This window comes from Gymnodraco acuticeps, unplaced genomic scaffold (genome assembly GCF_902827175.1).
Source record: "Gymnodraco acuticeps unplaced genomic scaffold, fGymAcu1.1, whole genome shotgun sequence".
Lineage (NCBI taxonomy): Eukaryota > Metazoa > Chordata > Actinopteri > Perciformes > Bathydraconidae > Gymnodraco > Gymnodraco acuticeps.
Genome location: NW_022990358.1, coordinates 972,397 through 995,008, shown reverse-complemented (window position 1 = coordinate 995,008; position 22,612 = coordinate 972,397). Strand labels below are relative to the sequence as shown.

The 22,612-nt window shown below is 38.0% G+C and overlaps 3 protein-coding genes and 1 non-coding gene across 4 annotated transcripts; 2 read left to right on the top strand and 2 right to left on the bottom strand.

Annotated features, from left to right (window-relative positions):
- Positions 1-1,743: 1,743 nt before the first annotated feature.
- trnae-uuc lies at positions 1,744-1,814 on the bottom strand. The gene has a single exon. It is a non-coding gene; the product is annotated as a tRNA-Glu (tRNA).
- Positions 1,815-3,545: 1,731 nt separating this feature from the next.
- cplx4a (complexin 4a) lies at positions 3,546-10,562 on the top strand. Its single transcript, XM_034224177.1, has 3 exons — positions 3,546-4,402; positions 6,994-7,081; positions 9,639-10,562. Exons 1-3 carry the CDS (start codon positions 4,239-4,241, stop codon positions 9,864-9,866), a joined length of 480 nt encoding a protein of 159 aa, XP_034080068.1. The 5' UTR covers positions 3,546-4,238; the 3' UTR covers positions 9,867-10,562.
- A 2,697-nt stretch (positions 10,563-13,259) lies between these two features.
- On the top strand, positions 13,260-16,518 carry rx3 (retinal homeobox gene 3). The gene is made up of 3 exons (XM_034224159.1): positions 13,260-13,679; positions 14,019-14,248; positions 15,016-16,518. Exons 1-3 carry the CDS (start codon positions 13,421-13,423, stop codon positions 15,454-15,456), a joined length of 930 nt encoding a protein of 309 aa, XP_034080050.1. The 5' UTR covers positions 13,260-13,420; the 3' UTR covers positions 15,457-16,518.
- Positions 16,519-19,130: 2,612 nt separating this feature from the next.
- On the bottom strand, positions 19,131-20,143 carry grp (gastrin-releasing peptide). The gene is made up of 3 exons (XM_034224094.1): positions 19,990-20,143; positions 19,272-19,474; positions 19,131-19,184 (listed from the first exon to the last, which is right to left on the bottom strand). Exons 1-3 carry the CDS (start codon positions 20,141-20,143, stop codon positions 19,131-19,133), a joined length of 411 nt encoding a protein of 136 aa, XP_034079985.1.
- Positions 20,144-22,612: the final 2,469 nt, after the last annotated feature.

The following is a 22,612-nucleotide window of genomic DNA, read 5'->3' as shown; positions in this document are numbered from 1 at the left end:
GATGTGATCCACTTTCTTAGTGTTGGTAAGGACTCGAGCAGTGGCGTTCTGAATCAGCAGCAGCTTTCTAATAGATTTTTTTAGTGAGACCTGTGAAGACACCATTACAGTAGTCGAGTCTACTAAAGATAAACGCATGGACACGTTTTTCCAAATCCTGCTGTGACATTAGTCTTTTAATCCTAGATATGTTCTTTAGGTGATAGTAGGCTGATTTAGTAACTGTTTCAATGTGACTGTTGAAACTCAGGTCAGAGTCCATGACTATACCTAGATTTCTGACTTTATCTGTTGTTTTGAACATTGCAGACTTAAGCTCAGCGCTAACTTTTATACGTTCTGCCTTGGCTCCAAAAACCATTACCTCAGTTTTATCTTTGTTTAATTGGAGAAAGTTCTGAGACATCCAGTCATTTATTTGTTCAATGCACTTACTCAGTGTTTGAATTGGAGCATAGTCTCCTGGTGAAATGGTTATGTAAATGTGGGTGTCATCCGCATAACTTATTTTGTAGTTTTTCATTATCTGAGCCAGCATGTAGATGTTAAAGAGAAGAGGCCCCAAGATGGAGCCATGAGGTACCCCACATGTCATATTTGTCAACTCAGATGTGTATTTACCTATAGAAACAAAGTTGTTTCTGTCCTTTAAGTAGGATTCCAACCAATTTAGAACTGTTGCCGAAAGTCCCACCCAGTTTTCCAGTCGGTCTAGTAATATGTTGTGGTCAACAGTGTCAAACGCAGCACTGAGATCTAATAATACTAACACTGAAGTTCTGCCACTGTCTGTGTTTAAGTGGATGTCATTGAAGATCTTTACAAGAGCAGTCTCAGTGCTGTGGTTTGGACAAAAGCCTGAATGGAACACATCAAAACAGTTATTTAAATGCAAGAAATTACTCAACTGTTGCAAGACAACTATTTCAATGGTTGTACCTAGAAATGGGAGGTTTGACAGGCCAATGCCTGTAATTGTTCATTACTGAAGCATCTAGATTATTCTTTTTTAAGAGCGGTTTAATGACTGCCGTTTTTAGGGCCTGTGGAAAAACACCTGAGTGAAGAGATTTGTTTACTATATGAAGTAGATCGGAGGCCATGCTATGAAAAACATTTTTGAAAAATCCTGTAGGAATAATATCAAGGCAGCAGGAGGAAGATTTCAGAAGTTGAATAATGTCCTCTAGGTTTTTATCATTAATCTGATGGAATTGTGTCACGGTGTTTGAATTGATTTTAAGTGGACACAGGGACAAAACATTTGCTGTACCTGATACAGAGGCACTTGTCAGTGAAGAAGGAGGCCCTGGTGGATAGAAATTCAGAGGCTACTGACACTGGGGGGTTTGTTAGTCTGTCCACGGTAGCAAACAAGGCACGTGCGTTGTTTTTGTTTTTGGCAATGATGTCGGAGAAGAAAGACTGTCGTGCAATTTTCAATTCCAAATTATAAAAGCCAAGTCTCTCTTTATAGATTTCAAAGTGAACCTGGAGATTTGTTTTTCGGCACCTGCGTTCAGTTTTTCGACACTCTTTTTTCTGTTTTCACGCTCATGGCCTTTCTCCATGGAGATATTTTCTTGCCAGAAAGACTTTTTTTCCAATTTATTGACACAATATATTATGAATTTTCACATTTTTGGACATACTCTACTATGACTTTTTTCTACTTTTCAACTCACTCTTTTCCATTTCTTTAAAACAGCTTATACTTTGATTATTCTTCCCATATAAAACCTGTTCCCATACTGGGAGTTGAACCCGGGCCACCTGGATGAAAACCAGGAATCCTAACCGCTAGACATATGGGACATGTTTTTTGTCTTTTTTCTAAATTTGTTGACATACTATACCATGACTTTCTTTCAATTTGTTTGACACACTATACTATGACTTTTTTCACATGTTTGGACATACTGTACTATGACTTTTTTTCAATTTCTTTCACACACTATACTATGACCTTTTTTCACACACAATAAGACTTTATTTTCAAATTTTTGAGATACACTAGATCAGTGGTTCCCAACCTGGGGGGCGCGCCAGGCCTCAGATGATTTGAGGCCAAATATCATATTTAGACTTTTTATTTTTTTACATATAATTGTAACGCAATACATGATTGTCACTAAAAGCCTTGTCTCTACATTACAATACAATATGAAAAATAATTGATTAATTAATTTGAATACAAATTCAAGTTAGTATTAAAGGCATAAAAAGACAGAAATGTATTCTTTCTTTAATAGAAATGTTTCTTCTGCCCGTAAAGTGTCCAAACCAGGCTTGCCTGGATAAGTGCATTTTTAAAACATAGTCATTGTCCATGCCGGTTTCAGTTGGATTATTTATCAGATCGGTCTCCTCCATTCCATTTAATTAATCCTGAGTCCACTAACCATCAAAGTCACTCCAATAGTGCTCCTTAATTACGCTTTCATCCTCCTTTAACAAAATACTTCACATTCATCCAGTTTGTGACAGTAGTTGTAGCATTTTTGAGACTTTTAAACTTTAATTACCGCTGTTGCGACCCCCCCCCCCCCCTTGTGTGTGTGGGGGGGGGGGCGCAACTTCCAACAGGAGTCATTTGGGGGGCTCTTGGGAAAAAAGGTTGGGAACCCCTGCACTAGATTATGACGTTTTGTTTCACATGTTTGGACATACTCTACTATGACTTTTTTCTATTTTTTAACTCACTTTTCCATTTATTTGAAACAGCTTATACTTTGATTATTTTTCCCATATAGAACCTGTTCCCAACCCGGGCCGCCTGGGTGAAAAACCAGGAATCCTAACCGCTACCATATGGGACATCTTTTGCGTCTTTTTTCCAAATCTTTCCCCTTACTTTACTATGACGTTTTTCCAATTCTATAACAGAGTATACGATGACTTTTTTCAAATTGTTCAACACGCTATGACTTTTTTCTCAAACATTTCGACACACTATACTATGACTTTTTTTCACAAATAGTGCTGATGTCATTCAGGTAGTCCAATCAGGAAGCAGGCAGCCAATCGGCAAACTGGTCCAATCACCAGGAAGCACCTGCACACACACACACACACACACACACACACACACACACACACACACACACACACACACACACACACACACACACACACACACACACACACACACACATCAGAAAATGCAGACATAATGACCCAGGTTCATAACAATACTATAAAATGACTTTCATGTTGGTCAAGATACTATGCTTTTCATGATATCTACAACATACGACTTTTTTCATTATTTTAAACATACAGAGAGCCACCTTCACCAAGCCAACCAACAATACGGTTTGTACATTTTGGGTAACCGCTTCAAAAGTCAAAACATCTCTATACTACAACACTGGCAGGAAACCCTGGATTTGGTATGCAGCAGCGTTTTATAAGGAGCGCACTCATTTGAATAGCATTTTAAAAAATGTTTTACGTAAGAGCGTTGGATGCTGAGCCACGATCAATTTAACCCCTGGTTATAGATGAACATCTTCTGTTTTTAATCAAGAATATTTGGGTGATCAACAAGTCCTTCACCAAAGCTTGCAAATAGCTATGTAGTGATTTGATGAAATGAAACCAGAGCCGCCTTCTCCCCATCGCTCATACTCTTGTCAATCAACCTCCCTCTGAACAATAGCACGGTATGGCCCCAGTGGGGGATAAACAACGCAGTAATCCCGCTCCTCTCTCTCTCTACTCGGTCTCTGCGCTGTAAGCTGCACACGGGCCAGTCAGTACTTTACTAATATGATTAAGCAGTAGTGGGAGGAAACCACACATGTATGGTCCTAAACTGAGGACAGCCATCTCCAAAACCATTTTTAAGATGAGAGCTGCACCTAGTTCCTCCAAAGAATGCAAAAAGTGTCAAAGTTAATAAAGATAAACATCTACACAGGTCTACATGCTTTAAAAATAGACAAAAAACAGGCCATCTGCCTCTTAGCATAGTGGAGCAGGGAGGATTAAATCCAGATTATGGTCGTTGTGTACGTGTGTGTTAGTGTGTGTGTGTGTGTGTGTGTGTGTGTGTCTGTTGCCTGTCGTCAGTGTGTCCTTGGCTCCGTAGACAAGCAGCAGGTTAGCTAGAGAGCTACCACTGGATTTGACAGCTATAGAAAGCCAAACCGGAGGGCGCCATCAGGGGAGCAGCATCTCTTTCACCTACAAAAAAAAATATTCTCACCCTCGCAGAGTGAACACAGCAACTCAAGATGGCTTTCTTGATCAAGAGCATGATTGGGAACCCCCTGTCAGGAATTGGCCTTGGTGGTGGAGGTGACAAAGAAGAGGAGGCCGCCCCCACAGATCCAGCCAAAGCAGCAGGGATGACACGAGAAGAGTATGAAGAGTATCAAAAACAGGTGGTGGAGGAGAAGTGAGTACAACATGGACGGTGCTCCATTTTCAATTCATGCCATTGGCCCATTGAAAACAGTATGGCTGCAGAATGTCCAATCTGACCTTGACTAACTACTTTCTACTTCACTGCACTGTTTACTCTCCCCTCTTTTGCTCTAACATATTTTTTACCCGTACCCTAACTAAATGTAAACCCTCATTTATATATTTGTTTCATGAGTTTACAACAAGCTGGGTGTGTTTTTGAGAAGTGCATCTGTTGCTGAAGGTCACAGGTACCACCCTACTCGATCTTTCCTGCATGATGACCCGCTGGGGCTAATGGTCCTGCCTGGATCAATAATCTCCCATAATCTGCCCTCTATTTCTGCAGCAAGAACAACAATATGTAACACTTTGGGGAATTTCTAGATTTTGAAACATCAATTTCAATTTGAAGCATTTATAAAGGCAGTTTATTCTCTGCTTGAATCTTTTTTACTTGACAGCAGAACATATTGGATTATTCAAACCGAACACTATGATAAATGAGATTTCATTTATTTCTAATGGAATATATACATCTTTTTATAAAGTAGATTGTTATTTATACAGCAGGTAGCTTGGTTTTGCACACTGCCATGTTGCTGTGCTTTATGTACAAATAATACACATGATTTTAATGTATGAATGTACATTTAGCAACAAGTTAGTGTGAAAAATCATTTCCTCTTACAAATTGGACTTTTGTGAAAAGATGTTGCAGCAGCGAACAGATCCCGTATTACATAAGAAGATTAATCCAGCCTTCCCACTCTTAACATGTGGGTATTAAAATAGTAATTGTAAATATAAAGGTAGATTTCAAAAGATGACAACATTCTCCATTATTGTAGACTGGATTTAACGGATGTTTTCTGTATAAACTATCTAGCCAGACCAAGAGTCAAAATAAAAAATGCACAGTGTGTCAGGAACCTCACTCCACTGTTTTGTTGCATCAATTATTTTTAAATGGTGGCGTCTTGGCTTGATTTCCAATCTGCTTGACTCAGTCTGGCCTAATAATCCCATCTGTAAGTGGCTGAAGGAAAGTATGTGAGTCTGTCTTTGTCAAATCAAAATACTGAAATACATGTATTAGTATGAAATAATATCTATAACATGAATTAGGCAAATACATGAAGGTGTGCACATTACAGATTTCAGCAATAGGATATGACACTGGAAATAGCCCAATAGTGTTAAACATTTTCCATTAGGTAGTGCAACAAAGTACTATTACACCAAAGGCATCAGATTTCATCCTCATTTGCATAACCTTTGCAGAAAACAAACAATTTTAAAACATATTTGTAATGTTTACAGTATACACCTATTGCACTGATTTCTTTTTTTCATACATGGAAATGCTTACATAACTGCACATCAGGGTTAATCATTCATGCCCTCCTTGGACACCAAAAGGACATACAGTTTCTTGATGTTATCAATTTCCATATTGTGCAAACATTATCAACATATTACAGACATTATCACTCCCCCTCATCGGCAATATGATCGCACAATACCTGAACCATTATGATAGTAAGAGCCAGTGCTTTACCTTCCAGATAAAACAAGTACAAGTGCAGTGAATAAAATAAATGAAAAATAAATAAATACAAATAAATAAATAAGGAGGTGCTGCTAGAGTTCTGGTGTTGCTTGTTTAATACAATGGGGACCATTTTTATTGGAATGTATCAGTTTTCAGCTGTAGTCTTGCTGTGATTTTCTCCATTAAATAAACATTTGTTACCCTGTTTCTCCAATGGACTATGCTGGGGGGCTGCGGCTTCAGCCACAAGACCGTTATCGTTTTTTTCGCAATTAGAAGAAGAATTCTTAGTAAGAAAGCTACATTTTTGTCCATATCACTGGGCAGTATACCCAGTATATAAAGTGCTGGGTCCAAAGTAAAGGTAATGCCCAGCACCCGTTTAATCTCCTTTTGAACATCCTTCCAGAAGCCCTGAATGTTTGGACAGTCCCAAAATATATGTGTGAAGTCTCCCACCCATCCACAGCCCCTCCAGCACAAATGAGAGGTATTGCTATATTTTGAAGGGATAGATGGGGTCAACATTTATTATTTTTAATTAAACGTAATCCCAGTAAACACTATTTTAGTTAATTGTCTTTTTTCAGCTTTAATGCTTTATTGTTATTCAGGTGAACTGGAGTAATAATAAAATAATAATAATACATTACATTTATAAAGCGCTTTTCCTGGTGCTCAAAGCACTTACAAGCAATTAAAACAAAATAACAACAAAAGTAGAGTAGGTGGTGTTGAGTTGAACAGTTATATGTTGTCTATATAATTAGGCCCATGTGTATGTATGCAAACAAACAAAACAAAAGGGAATTTTTTTTTCATAAAACTCAAATTCTGAAAGATGTATTATGCTGTCTTTTAAGCACTGATGACAACACAAGGTCCTTATGTTCCACTTTGTTGGTATTTTGTTGCAGCTTTCCTCCTTTCTAAGGGATTAAACTGAAACAATTCTTGTTAACCTGGGATGTTCTTGAGGCCGGCAGCAAAGCTTATCGTAGTAAACATGTTTTCAATCTCTATTTCAGGATGGAGAGAGATGCAGATTTCTTAAACAAGAAAGCAGAGAGGGCGACACTCAGGGTGTGCCTCAGAGACAAATACAGGCTGCCAAAGGTAAAGAGTTATCATTTCTCATATTTAAAATTCAATCTGTACTCTATATTCATATTCTGAAAAGGAACACAAATGCATAATACTTTACTATTAATATAAATTATTATTATTACAAGGACCAAAGGAATGTCTAATAAGTGATTTTTAATACACTAGAGTAAAGGGCATTTTAAGTGTTTTATAAATGGCCAGTATTTTCAAGGTTTATAACTTCTCAGATGAAGACATATTTTATATGATTACGATATTTTAATATATTGTCTTTCATTATCATTTTATACAGCTGCTCAAACTTATGAAGGCACACAGGGGTTAACTTCCTTGATAAGTACATTGATAAACACTAACATCTGCTTTTTCACTAAATTATAGTGACTTAAAAACATAGGGTTATTTTTGCTGCTAATAAATGACAAATAAGAATACAAATGTAAGTGTTGCCAATAAGAAACCATCCAACATACTAAATACTTTTTTTATATATATCAAATTCTGAATTGATCATGGCTGAGGTTATAATGATCCAACAACAGCACTTTGCAGCGTGTGCGACAGGAGGTGGAAGCCGTGCCAGTATAGATTAGCGAGGAGGACGTTCAACCTGCGCTCTGGAAGACGTTAATATGTGTCCCATGTAGTACCTTGGGTCTTAGAAAGCCAAATGCCTCTGAGCAGGTGTCCCAGGCTCATTAGGGAACGCCGGCAGTGTGAGCAGCATCTATTTTAGTGGATGTAAACCGAGCAACTGCAGGATTTAAAGGACTGTTAAACAAAAATCTGTAATGGCAGGAGCACAACAGGTATGTTGGGGTTTTAATTAGGTCTTTTAGAGATTCATACAGGAGTGTTTCCTATCCTATAATTCAATCTAATTTAAAACTTACTAGTACTTAACAGTGTGTTTTTATGATATAAGAGCAAAATTGATTTCTTATACAGCTTTTCTAATACCATTATTTGTGTTTATCTGAATGCAGTGATGACCTTGGCTGCTGTAGGTTTTTCCTATATGTAATGCGACAGACTCTATTGTTCAGTCTCCTGCTTCAAACAATGGCTGCACTTATTTTCACTGTTTGTCTTTTAAATTGAAACCACACATATATGATGAGGACAATAGCATTAGTCTAAACATATAGATCTAATTATTTTCCCTCAATGGTGTTTACAGTGCATTCCAGTTTGAAAAGGAACAAATGACAAAGTGCCTTTATTAGAGGTGAAATGTGCATTTAAATGGGTTTTCAAACAATAATAAGGAACCTAAAGGGATCCTGTGCTGTTAATTATGTTTCTTTGAATGGGTAGGAGGTTTGGAATGTACATACATGCTGAGTTAGTTAGAAACAATTATAATCTAATCATATATATATTTGAATGTACAAGTGTGCGGTAGAAATAGGAAGTTGGTGCTGTATGTCTAATGGAATTAGGGTCTCGTGCAACGCTATAGTGGATATCTTTAGACTATCGCTGGGATTCAGAGGAAAGGCTAAAGCAGGTCCGAAGTAATCCCACAGATTGAGTTTAAAGTAGTCCCAGCACGCTGCCTGTTGCATGACTATTCAAGCGATTAGATTGAGTTTGTTGGAAAAGGCTTTAAATGTAGCATTTCTATGATGCAAAAGGCACATAAAGTAAAGTCAAAGGAGACTCCAGTCTGTTTAAGAAAATGTAGAAAACAGAGAGAGCAGAATATCCTGGAGAGCAGCTTCTTGAACGTGGATTAAGACCTAGATCCTAGAGCTCTTCTATTTGTGTTCGCTAGTCTGCCTAAGGTCTTACAATTTGAAAACAAACACAGACCAATCTGCAGTATTAGAAAGTTGCTATGTGTTTACATTGGAATTGAAGTTTAATAAAAGAAGGGCAGTATCATTTTTCAATTAATCAATGAATAGCTAGAAATTATGTAACAAACTGAGCTTGACACCTGCAATGTTTGTCAAAGATATTATGAATGCTTTGGATATGCAGCAGACTGACAGCAGGTTAATCCTGTAAAAAGCCTTTAAGTTGTTTACTCCTGCAAATATTAATTCAATGCCAAAAATATAGAGTCTGTTATAATCGGGGAAAACAATAGAAAATACCCTCGGTCCTGTCTGGTACTTTGAAAGTTAATATATATCATAACTTGTCATTACAATAATATTTTGGGGAAACTATTACAATTGACCTTATAGTGTTTAAGAACAAGCACCAATGATTTAAAGATAACATTTGTGAATGTTTATTAATTAATGTAGTACATCTCAATTAAATTACCCAAACGTTACCTGAAAATCTCTAAAATAGAGTATTATGACCTGTTTCCTTCCAAGATGTTACCATAAAGAAATATATCTGGATGACAAAGAGATTTCATACCAACTAAGAGCCATTATGATATCTTATAGATTGAAAACAAAGGCCTCCTCAATACACACTGATTGTACACAAGTAACATGTAATGTACACACACACACACACACACACACACACACACACACACACACACACACACACACACACACTGAATGTTAAATCTTGTCTGTGTTTCTCTCCTGGTGTGCAGAGCGAGCAGGATGACAACATGATTGAGATGGCCGGGGACGACGTGGACGTTCCCGAGGAGCTGCTGAAGATGGTGGATGAGGACGCCACGGAGGAGGAGGGCAAGGACTCCCTCATGGGCCAGTTTCAGAACTTGCAGAACATGGACATGGACCAGCTAAAGGAGAAGGCGTCAGCCACCGTCACCGAAATGAAGACAAAAGCAGAGGAGAAGTGCTCCGTCATGTGAACATGTGAGGGGGGGGGGGGGTAGTCTATGTTTGAATGATGAGGAATACGAGGAAGAGAATGACACAGGAAAATGAATTCCAACACTTTCTGGGTATCTGCAGGCTGAGCTGTATAAATACATTTGGGATTTGGTTACAACAGCAAACCAATAATTTACTTTTATTATAAGCTAAATCATCCTGCTAACATCTACTGAAGGATTTACTGTAACATTCCCTGTTAGCTTGTTTACGAATGGGTAGTCATTTACAACTTATGATTGCAATAAACTGAACATATTTGAATTGCAACCACAGTGCCCCATCTCTCCCCAATGGCTGTTTTCCTTTGATGCATTTTGTAGAAAAGTGATTTTCCAAGCCAAGTATTCCTTTTCACATTTAAAGGCCACAATACTTTTCAAAACATTGATTTCACGCCATCTAATGTTCACTTTTTCTGTTTGTTGTAAAATGAGACAGTTAAAGTCTCTGAAAGTGTGTTTTCAGTCAAATATATAACTAACCAAAACTACCCTGTGTGAGTGTTTCAACTTTCCTTTTGGTTTGTTGGTTATTTTAGATTATTTTTTTTGTATGTATGTGGTGTTTGAATTAATTATGACTTTTAGATTTTTGTTTTCTTTTGGTGTTGTCACAAAGCAGTGTTCATAAATCCCAACATGTTTTATTTATTTAACATTTCTACACATACACATTTGAACTGTAAGAAAAGGTGTTGAGCCTTAAGCATTTGCAGAAACTAACTTTAGAATACTGAATCATTTATTCCACAAAACTTAAAGCAATGTACATAAACACAGATGAAAGAATCGAGGTATACTTGTAAATGTATTGTTTAAATAAAGATGTATATTGAATACATGAAATATGTCGGCTTGTGTTGTGGTGCTAGAAAACGTATTCCAACATTTCACATACAACGTAATATGGTTTTTCATGTCTTTACTAAGCTCCAAGTGTAAGCCAATTATTATTCATTTAAAAGATCCTTAGCTTGTCAAAAGTCACTGTGTGTCTGTACAGTGATTTATGCTTGTACAACCATTAAGTATTTTAAATCAAGCAACTTCAATTAATCCCAATTACCTGAATCAGGGCTAATGCAGTGAATTAAGATAATGGTCTTAATTTAATTGGGCATTATCCAAACACTTGTGAGGAGTGATTAGGCAGAACGGGGGGGAGGAGGACTCCACGTTTAGTTTCACATGAACCCAAGTTTAAACGGCTGTGCAAGTCTGGAGATTATCATCTAATAGGATCAGCAGAGACAAGGTTTCAGTGTGTGCACCGCGCTCTCTTTCTCTCTGTTTCTGTGGATCTGAGAATAGCTCAGGACAAAATGAAGTTCTGCAGAAATTGCATTCTACTTGTTCAAGAAAAAGAGGATGAAAAAATAGTCATAGGACAGAGCCTGTCATCAAGTATGAAAAATATAAAGTCTAAATTAAACTCACTTATTCAGTCCTATTTCAGCACAAGCTAATGTTAGCTGTTGTAAGACACATTTGGAAATAAACTCATCTGTTGTTATGCAGGGAGTTATATCAGTAGTTGATATTGCTCTCATAGAGTAACAGCTAGGCAACTGTTAGCTTATAGCTTAGCACAAGACTGCAAACCCAATGAAGCAGCTCCAACTGAAGGAAACCAAAAGCACCTACCGACACTTCTAAAGCTCACTAACTAACATGTTGTGTCTGTTATAACTGATTCCTGATATTCCAATTTCAATCTGTCCAATAAAAGCAAAAAAGCAAAAAAACAATTGAAACAGTCAAACTAAAATAAACTGATTCACTGCTGCTAACGGCAAAGAAAAAGCCTGGCACAAAACCCCCTGGGAAAAAAACACACATTACCATTACATCCTATTTTTAGTATGATGATCAATGTCGCAATTGTAACGTTTAAATGAATTAGCTTCAATGTTGTGGCCCATTAAAAAACAAAATTCTGACAAGGCCATGCTAGCTGTTTCCCTCAGCCTTTCCCTTCCAGCCTTTGTGCTAAGCTAAGCTAACCAGCTGCTTGCTATAGCAGAACATTTACCAGACAATTACAAGAGTGGCCTTTCTTTTCAAAATGTTAAACTGTTACTTTAAAACTCTAAATGTTTTATTCCTTATAATAATATTGAACAAATTGTAGAATAAGCACCATGATCGGTCTCAGATTGTGGAAGTTTCACTTTCAAATTAAGTTTGACTTGAGATGAATAGCACACATAAGAAACATGCAAGACTTTTACTCTCTAACTTGGTTCCTTTTCTAATTTGTGCAAACTGAAAGTTATTATGTTGAAGCTTCTTTCAGCTTGTGTTCAAGCATCTTTCAAGGTTAACCAGCATCTGACAGACTCTGTATGATCAGCTTTTTTCACATTTAACAATAAGACTGAGTCAATTCAAACTCAAATAAACGTTTCAGGTATAGACCTCAAGAAACTATTATAAAGCTTTGAATGCGTACCTTAAATGCTGTCAAAGCTCCAGACAGCCACAAGAAAATAGAACTTCTTCAAGAACCTTTGCTATATAAACTTTTGCATCAAGTCACAACTTTTTGCTGCTAATTAGAACAGTGCATGCTTCTCCCTCTGACCCCCCTCCCATTAGCCAAACAAAGGATAAGGTCACCTTCTGTAATTAGGAGAAGCTAAATAGTTTTAAGGGTTTTAACTCTTTTGAGTAAAATAATGTAATCCCCTTAAGCAGGATTACCACACTGCTGTCAATCTTTGTTTGCTGTTAAGTGGTTATAGCCAAAACGTGTTGTCGTTTGGGCTTTGTAACCCTAATTGACTCAACACTTATGAAAAACGGGTTAGAGAATCCCCTTTTATTTTAAATATGATTTATTAATTACATTACAATGAGTCTATAAAAGTCTTGTTTAATCAACATGTGTCAGGAGGTGCATGATTTGTCCTTAAGGTCAACAAAACAAATAAACTAAATGAAATGTCTTTCTTTTTTGGCCACAATATCTTTGATTAAATATTAAGCTTTCATCTTGCAATCCATGTCCTGACCAGAAATCTTGTAATTATGATTTTGTTGTACCTTAATCTGTGCCTCCGTGGGCCTAATCTTCCTCTTTTTTTCGCAGACTGACATGAACATGACATCTGGAGGAGTGAAAAGATGGTTTTAAGATTTATGTAAGTAGGTTTAGAGCCAACACTGACTGATGCACTTAAAATGGGGAGGAGTTACGGGCAGGGTGTGCGCACTGGTGCCTGCATGGGCGCACAGTTACCCCTAAATCCGGGGCCAAATCCAACAGGACGTCCCCTTTCTGACGTGCAGGAGGGGGGTGCCACATGGGTAGGGGGTCTTACAGCCGGCACTACTTTAAAAGCCCCCTCAGAAGATGCTCCCTATCCACTGAGCAAGACGGGCTTACTGGAGTCTTGTGCGTAACTTCTCCACTCTTGGCTCTGCAATTTACAACTTTACCAAGCACAAAGAGTAGCAATATATTTGAATAGCCTAGTTGCAAATCTTTAAACAGCGTTATTCCGACTATTTTTTGGGACTTTCGACCAATGTGGCTTCTTGGATCAGCTTCCCAGGTGATGATGATGATGGATGAGCGCCTGTCTCCCTCCGCACGCTCCGTCCAGAGCCCGGGTGACAACCCGGCCACAATCCACAGCATAGACGCCATACTGGGATTTAAAGAGGACCAGCTCTTCCACAAGTCGGCCTGCTACGTCGTGACGGAGAAAGTCCTGGTGAAAGATGCTGAGCGGAATGTCATTATGTCTCCACTGAAGAAAAGTCATTCTTCAGAAAGTTTTGACAGTAAGTTTCGTGCTTTTTCTCCAGAAAAATAATAAATCAATTAAGTGTAAAGAGTGTATAATCTACAACACGTCATGTTATATATCTGTAAAAGAGAGGCTTACCGTTATAACTTTATATTCAATTTAGCCATTTCTGATGAAACGCAACCACTTGTTATTAGTTTGGAGTCAGGTCTAATTTTCATGATAGTGCGCACATTATTGAATCTTTCAGAAGATTTAAAAAAATACTAAAAAAGAAGACAAAATTAAAATCATTATATTTGAGATGTTAAATAAATGTTGCTCAGCTGTCCCGGCTGTTTCTCCCGGTGCTCACACTCTCCTCTCCCCGCAGGTGTTTGTTGTTCCGGCGGCGCCGCGGAAGCCTCGGTGTGCCCGGACTCTTCGGACGGCAAACTGTCGGATGACGATAACCCGAAGAAGAAACACCGTCGGAACCGGACTACTTTCACCACCTTCCAGCTCCACGAACTGGAGAGAGCTTTCGAAAAGTCCCATTACCCGGATGTATACAGCAGAGAAGAGCTCGCTCTGAAGGTCAACCTGCCGGAGGTCCGAGTGCAGGTAAAGTCCCAGAAACTAACTCTGCCATCGGCCTGTTTCTCACTGAGTATAGCCATATGTATTCAGCCGCCATATATTAGGAACCATGTCTCTATAAAAAAAAGTGAATAGGAATTTGTGGCAATATAGAGAAATATAGAAGAACACCAAAAAGTGTTTCCAAAAGCATGTTGGAAATGTTCGATTTAAAGTTTATATTGTGTAGATCTTATTTTACTACATCACATTTAAGATGTATAAAAAACACCAATAAAGAACCAAGTTATGACATTGGGCAATTATTTTGTTCAAAGTGATTTAATTTGTAATCTTTAACCTAATAAACCTGATAGAAATTACATTGTTTGGATCAGTGCATTTTGTACTTTTCAAGGAACAGCAAAAACTGATTTAATTTATTTTAGAAATGTATATTTAAAATGTATTCACAGAATGTTAAACTTCAATTAGCTTTCATCATGGTTTCAATAATGAACGACATTTCTCTCACTATTATATTTGTAACAATCCCTTGTTAATGATTATACAATGATATAACTTTAAATCCTAAGTGCTTAGTAACTGATTATTGTCAACCTCCAGATTTCTCATGTTCAAAGACTTTTACACAATATTCGTTTTTTTGTTCTTTTTAAAGATTTTGTTTTTAGCTCTAAAAGTTGTTTTTCTCTCCCTCTCTTCTCTTATCTGTTATAATGCCTTTGGATAAAGGAAGCTGTATACATTTGAATTGAATTGAAAATTTAAATCCTCCTCTTACTTTCAAGGTGTGGTTTCAAAACCGACGGGCCAAGTGGCGTCGCCAGGAGAAGCTGGAGGTGAGCTCCATCAAGCTGCAGGAAACCTCCTCCTCCCTGCTCTCCTTCAGCCGATCCCCCAGCAGCTCCCTGGGCTCCAGTCTGCAGCTGGACCCCTGGCTCTCCACCTCCCTCACCACCTCCACCTCCCTGCAGTCCCTCCCCGGCTTCATCACAGGCTCGCAGGGCCTCCCGGGCACTTACACCCCCTCTACTCCACCCTCAATGACCTCTTCCATGCCGGCTTCCTTCCTGGGACACAGCCATCACCTGCCCCACATGGGCTCCATGGGCTCCATGTGCCCCCCGCCCCCCGCCTACCACTGCTCTGCTGACCCCAGGAACACCAGCATTGCTTCACTGAGGATGAGGGCAAAGGAACATATTCAGTCTATTGGGAAGACGTGGTGATGAAGAGGGGAGGTATAAAATGGACCCAGAATGCATCATGCTGCATCTTTTGAGAAACGGACTCCTCATGATGACGGGATTGTTATTTTTGGAAGAGGGAAAACTGCAGGATTAGAGACTCGTCACTAATAAGGGTAACACTTTACTTCTCACTATTTAGCATTCATAAGCAGGATATAAATACTTAATAAATTATTTGTAACACACTTCGATAAAGTTGTAAGTGAATACAAGATACAACTATAATTCACGCCTACCAGTTAGCTGAGGTATTAACAGACACAATTCGGTCTTTATACTGTACATAATAAACACTTAAAATGTCCTTGTATCTATTTACAACCACATCATGATGTGTTATAAATCACTTGTTAAATGTGTGTTTTTTGCTTATGAATGCCAAGGGAGACTTAGAGGAAAATGTCACCCTTAAGAAACTCTTAGATATCAGAAAATCTGTGAAAATAACTGTGAAATTCCTGTGAAATTATGAAAACTACACTGATGATCTGGTGCTTTTTCTCTGCTTTATTTCCTCTATAAGCTGTTTTTACTTTACATTCATTCAGCCCCATCCCATTGTTATCCGTGTTACGTTGCCGATATAACAAATCCATTATAACCCATCAGTATTTATTCTTCTTTTGTAAATGGAGCACTCCTCATTTTAATTAATTTGTCCCTGCTGCTTTTTGATCTTCATCATAAAAGATTTTATAAAAATGTGAATATTTTCTCTACACAATCAACTTGATATGTACATTTCATAAACAAAATTGTGGCTGGCCTGTTTTCTTAGAGAATGTTTTACATTTAATGGGCAATTTGTCACAAATTGGCAAAATGAATAAAATGTTCAGGAGATGCAAAAGGAAATATATTGCAATACAGCATTTATATAGTTCATCTGTTGAAATCAAATGTATGTCAAAAATATTTGAGTATCATAAATCTGCTACAGAGTGGAAGTACATGAATACAGCACCCCTTAGTGGTGGATTCCTCTAACATGACTATCCTTGTTGGGAAACATTATCAATAAAACATCAATTTAACACTAAATGCAAAACTTGTTACAAGGGGAAAGTCGATTGACAGTTTTAGGAGTTTCTTTCTTTTTTTCACATTGAGATTATTTTGTTATTGTCTAAACACGATGTAATAAGGCCGATCATCAAACTACAAAAGGTATCAAGTTTAATAACATGTAATCATTTAATTTAAAGACAAAGAAGGGTGGAATAAAGAGGCAGCTTAAGCTCCCAGACTTCCTCTCTCTGATTTGCATATAGTTTTGTCAACCCACTTATTTCCACTTCATTAACTCCAGTCAAATGTATCCTATCACTCCTGGGCTCATAATGACGGGGTGAAAGTGGCTTGTACCTCTATTGTTGTCCAATCATCCACGACAAATGAGGACAGAAGAGAACACTTTAGGAAAAAAAGATATGTGTAACCAAATTCTTTCAATTAGCATTTCCTATTGTCTGCAACCCCTGTGGGCTAATAATAGTCATCATTTATCCTACTGTCCTAAATACACACTGGGGTGTGTTTGTGTTTATTCTGATGAGGAAGAGCAGCATCAAAGCTCACTGAATGGACCATAAACTGCTCTTGTCATCTGTAATTATAATCATGAAATGCTTCACCTTAAAGTGAAGTTTCTCAAAATGTGGATGCTCTTCTTTCCCATCTGGTGGCACAAACTGGTTACTGTACACAGGTGGAGTTCATATTTTAAAGGTCCCATATTATACTATATTTGAACAATATATTATAGGGCCATATCTATACAAAACAGCTCTCTGAAGTGTTTTGCTCAAAATACCAAACAGATCACCCATTGTAGCACCCATGCCTCACATCCCTCTATTTCAGCCCTGTTACTAAAGTGCTGATTCTGAGTCTGTAGTCTGTATTTAACTGAGCTGCTGCTGACCACGGCCCCTTTGGAGCGGTGAGCTCTGTGAAGAGAAGGGTGTCTACTGGCAAGTGGCGACTGGTCATTAGGGGCAGGTGGGGCCACCTAGTGTTAGCAGAAAGTATTACAAATAATGATTACAAAAAAATGCAAAGAAATGCAAAAAAAAAAATATATAAAATATATTTTAAGATCATGTTTAATCCTCTGATTCGTCTGTACATTGCTGTTTTAGTCTGTGTTCTTCTAATTAGTGTCTACAGTGTGTGCCTATTGAGCTGTTTAGAGCCATGTGGGACAAAACCCGATCATGCCCCTCCCTCTCACTGTCTAAGTGAACGGTGACTGTAAAAACTACACTGCGCATGCTCAGAGTATTTTCCTATTTAATGTGTGTGGCAAAAAAATTATGACCATAGGGGCATAGAGCTGCCATCCCCACCATACGTCATCTCACATCATTCAGAGCTGATTGGCTGTAAGTACGTGTGCCGCGAAAAGTGTAGTGTGTGAAGAGGAGACGAGAGAGGTGCAGTGATGCGTCCTAAACCCGGAAGTAAGCTGCGCATGGCTTCCCTCGACAAAAAAGCAATGAGATTTCTCCATAGGATTTTAGAAAATAGCTGGAAATAAGATCCGTGGGAAACGTACCTGTTAGATAAATGCACTTTTACAAAAAAGTAATAGAGATTTTTGTCCAGAGGGATAGGCAAATGGACTTCATCTTCAAGTCAAGGTAAGACCACCATTTTATTGAAAATGGGATCTTACTAAGAGAGAACAATCCAATATTGAAATGATAAAATTACATTTTTGGGGTATCTTTTTGTTGAACTGTCTGTTTAAAATTAATCGAAGCATCAGACTAAAATAGCGTTTGAAAATAATAGAATATTTTGATTTAGGTCAAAATAGAATATTTGTAAACCTGAAGAGTCAGTGCCAGTGCCTCACCAGCCATGAACCTCACTGCACGTCACTGCAGAAGCTTATATATAAACATCTACGTTTTTTGTGCCCCACCACTTTTGTACATATAAAAACGCCACTGCTACTTGCAGAAATTCAGCTAAATGCTGCCGTGATTGAACGCCATATTATGTTCCATACCAATCAAGCATTATTTCTGAAACAGTATGGAGCTCAAATGTTTTCTCTCTATACCACAAGTACCTTTTATATCCAGCTTATTTACACATATTCTCTAAAGTACAGCGTTAGCTATGAGTGCTGGCAATGCTTGTATATGTAATGTAAACACAGACCATATTACTTCCAATGCACGTCACGCATTTCCAATATCACTTCAAGCCCGCAGCAAATCTGGATCAGCTCCGTTGAACCCTCGTTTTTAGAAATGTGGGTGAGGAGGAAAAGTGAGAGGGTTGTATTTTCTGTCACTTTGTGAATCTCCTTACAAACCAGGGACATATATGCATGTATAAAATACATCAAAAAGTGCATTTTGCATAATAGGTAACCTTTAAGAAAGAACAGTGAAAAGACATTGCAAAGCATGAAGAGACATCCACAATGCAGTTATCACAACGTTACATTTATTCCACACTCTCAGCTCACAACCAAACTGCTGCAAGATGTGCATATTAAAATATTTTAAATTAGTGAAAACAAACATATAGTTTCCAGCGTACTCTTATAGCAGAAGAAAATATACACTTTAAATGAATATGTGACTACAGGGCACAAGTTTGTATTTTGTGATGACTTGAGGGAAGTCGTCTTGCATTCAGGTGGAACCATTGTCTCGCAGTTTCAAAGCCAGAAGAAGCAGGTTTGACATCTATGTTATAAAAATAGAAATACATCCATAAGATCTTATTTTCAAACATCGTCACATATGAAGAAAACTGATGGCCCACACACTGACCTCTCTGAGATATTTGTCTCTTTCCTCTTGTCTCCAGCCGCTGTGCAGCAGGAGCAGCCGGTCTGCAGGTTTCTGTTCCTTTTGCTGCATCAGAGCCTCCAACAGGCGCTCTGTGACCCCTGCTGCTTCTGAGGGAGAGAGGTAGACACGCTCACCCTCTGACTCCTGCAGCGGCTCGATGCTCTTCTTTCCCATCAAATGACCTGGGGAGTAGGACGCAATGTTAAACATGAACTATTCTGGAAAATATCTGATTGTCGTCCAACTGCAACATGATAATCTGTAATTCAACTGTAATTATTAGTTTTTTTTAACTCATTTTCACACCATTGCTAGCCAGGATAAAGCTAAATGTATTCAGTAGATGAACAGCTTTTTTTTCTATTTTCTCCATTCACTTCATTTATTTTGCTAACCTACACAGTAAAAAAAGAAAGATGTATCTTTCCATTACATTAAGAGGTAAACTATGAGTTACCTTAAACAGGGATGAGAAAGCATATGACTGCCTTATTATACAAAATACATTACAAAAAAAGCTCAATAATAAGATTATATTATATTATACAACATATCTAGGAGGTAGGCTACTGTTATGCTTTAAAACAAATCTGATATGAGATATTTAATTTATAAAAATAATTAAATAAATAAAAAACGAATCTAAAATTCAATATTAGTTTAAGTTTTTGTTTAAATATGAGGACATTTATCTTACCTACTGCCCAGTGGTTGCCTCGTGGATACATTTTGCCCACCGCAGCTGGAGGGCTCTCGGAGCTGTGCAGCATGCAGGGCATTGTCGCCAGAATAATGAAAAGTGGCCACATCGGTCTGCAAGTCCATGAATAACACACGCACACTCCACCCATGTTATCAGAGGAGAGGTCAGATCTAAACAGCAGCTTTCTGAATCCTTTTTCCCCCGCAGTTATTCGGTTTGATCTAACTTCAGAAAGTCTCCACCATACTCGGTATTTGCGTGAACCGATATCGCAGCGGGGGGGGGAAAGTGCTCCAGCTGCAGACTTGTTGGAGTTACACTCCCGATGCCTTTGATAGAAATGACCGAGGATGAAAGTAAATGCCCCTCCTGATACCAACTGTACGTCAGCAGCTGTTTTTAAAAGTACCACGGTGACGAGAAAGTCATGATGACAAATTAGCATCCATAGCCTGTAATTATTATTGCTCGTCATTGTTTGTCCAGTGATTGCGGGGGGTGTCAACGTCACCTCACGATGATTGACGGGACTTCTGGGTAATTGCTTCCGTTTCATTGTGTGTGGAAAATGGAAATTATTCAGATCATGTTTGTAAGAATAACTTGTAAAATAACCAGTTGTATGTAATATTAGCCAAATGTAAGCACACTTAAGCTACAGGGAGTAATGGTAGACTTCCACTATGGCCCCTCTACTTTGATTACAATGTCAGATGTTGACTTTATATTTTATATAGCCTGTTTGGCCTTTCAGTCAATATTGAATCTTCACAACGTGTTCTATTGTTGTGAATGCTAAATCTTAATGTTAAAAGTAGCAATAAACGTAAAATAAATCAAGTGAAACTATGGTTCAACATTTTAGTAGGCTATAACGTATCAAGAGAAATAAGAAAACTACACAACATTTGCATTGCATTCCTCTGGGATATCATTTAAAAGATCAAATTGACGCAGCAGAACCGTCTTTTATTCCTCTCATTGAATTTATTTGTCAAGACATGCCACCTACATTACCCACAATGCACTTGACAGGCTACATTTTAGTCTGAGATTTCAGGTGTGTTTTGCTTACATTTGCAAATGGAAGTCTGCATCATTTTAGAACACATCTGGCTATTGACATATGTAGGAACGTTTTATTAATTCAAGTGCTATATTTTTATTATTTGCTAAAAGGTCTTAGGAATGTACAAGTGAATCAAACAGTCTTGGCCGAAATCCCTAATAAAACCATTGCACCACTTGGATAGCAATTCATCTTTATGTTACATCAATAAAGCAAATGTCCGTTGCGTCCATGGTCTTACACTTGGCAGAAGCATCCATGTTGTTTTCACATTTGGACTTAAAGTGGACTCAAAGTGGACTCAAAGTGGAAAGAATGACTTGGCAGATCAGAAAGTGGGGCCAGCCAAGGGGTAAGTGACTGCACAAAATGTATTTTTCAAGTCTGAGAGAAACCACCTTGATGAAGTCATTAAGGTTAATATCTCCAACAGAAAGCTTGTGTTACAAAAGGAGCATTTATTAGGCAGTGAAGATCTAACAGGTTTGAAACATGGGTGTAGGATCCAATGTTAATTGAGCCTGACTTGTACTTTTGCCTTGTGTTTAGTTTAATCAGATCCTACCATAAAACAAAATACATTGTCTACTTTAGGACAACACATTAAAGATCCCTCCCTTGAACCCAGACATACAGTCATCATATGTTCTGCTACAACTGATGTTGTTGTTCTTGTTTAGAGGATAATCTTTTTCATTTTGACTTGAATTGTATTGGCTAAATGTGTCTCCCAACTTTATAGATCTGGAATACAAAATCCATTAATTATCTCTTTCAGCACATTGGCTAAATGTACTTAGTTCATATCCACACTGGTTATGCCAAAGTGTAAAAGTAATCTATAACATTATGTGTCCACTCGACATTTTACAAAAGAAAAATAGTACTATCACCAAATAAAATAATGAAAACTACTCGTCATGCAGAAGGTCCCCATTTCACAATGTTGTTGGATTTCTGGAGTAAGTACAATAATTGTCTCTGAAATAAAGGGGGAGTAGAAGTAATAGGCAGAATAAATTGATTAGTCAATTCAAGTACAAATAACATGCAATTACCAAATGCACTCATACATTTTTCTAAACACCACCTTATTTCCTGAGCAGAGGAAATTATGCAGAAGTTTAAAAAAAAAATACATCAACAAAGATTTTGGAGGAACACAGATCCTGAAGGGTGATGATGCATATTTTTGCTGCCTTGTGCTCAGTTACAAAAATGTGACAATGTAGCATACGCCAGCTCGTTATGCGTAGTCCACATCCTTTATCGATGCAGTTTATTACAGTGTATTTATCCCCCTGGAAAGGTCAACAGTGTGAATTAAGCTGTCCTCAAACACAGAGGAGCCCACGCATGTGCCTGCGTGAAATTCTCTTACTTGACTGATCCCTTTCATGATGGTATTGACAGACAGATTGCTGCAGGAGGAGAATAGATGCGGACAGATAAGGAGTCCACGCAGGTAAGTAACATTTTGTGTTGAAAAGGTTGGAGACTTCCTCTGGGTATTGTCTTGTCAAAACCCCCCACACACACAACCTATAT

Bases quoted from the DNA above. Each gene is read 5' to 3' on its own strand.
- cplx4a (XM_034224177.1), top strand. From the start codon at position 4,239: ATGGCTTTCTTGATCAAGAGCATGATTGGGAACCCCCTGTCAGGAATT. The intron at 4,403-6,993 runs GTGAGTACAACA...TCTCTATTTCAG, and splicing joins AAACAGGTGGTGGAGGAGAA to GATGGAGAGAGATGCAGATT. The intron at 7,082-9,638 runs GTAAAGAGTTAT...CCTGGTGTGCAG, and splicing joins ACAAATACAGGCTGCCAAAG to AGCGAGCAGGATGACAACAT.
- rx3 (XM_034224159.1), top strand. From the start codon at position 13,421: ATGTGGCTTCTTGGATCAGCTTCCCAGGTGATGATGATGATGGATGAG. The intron at 13,680-14,018 runs GTAAGTTTCGTG...CTCTCCCCGCAG, and splicing joins TTCTTCAGAAAGTTTTGACA to GTGTTTGTTGTTCCGGCGGC. The intron at 14,249-15,015 runs GTAAAGTCCCAG...CTTACTTTCAAG, and splicing joins TGCCGGAGGTCCGAGTGCAG to GTGTGGTTTCAAAACCGACG.
- grp (XM_034224094.1), bottom strand. From the start codon at position 20,143: ATGGGTGGAGTGTGCGTGTGTTATTCATGGACTTGCAGACCGATGTGG. The intron at 19,475-19,989 runs GTAAGATAAATG...CCTACTCCCCAG, and splicing joins AGGCAACCACTGGGCAGTAG to GTCATTTGATGGGAAAGAAG. The intron at 19,185-19,271 runs GTCAGTGTGTGG...TTTATAACATAG, and splicing joins GAGACAAATATCTCAGAGAG to ATGTCAAACCTGCTTCTTCT.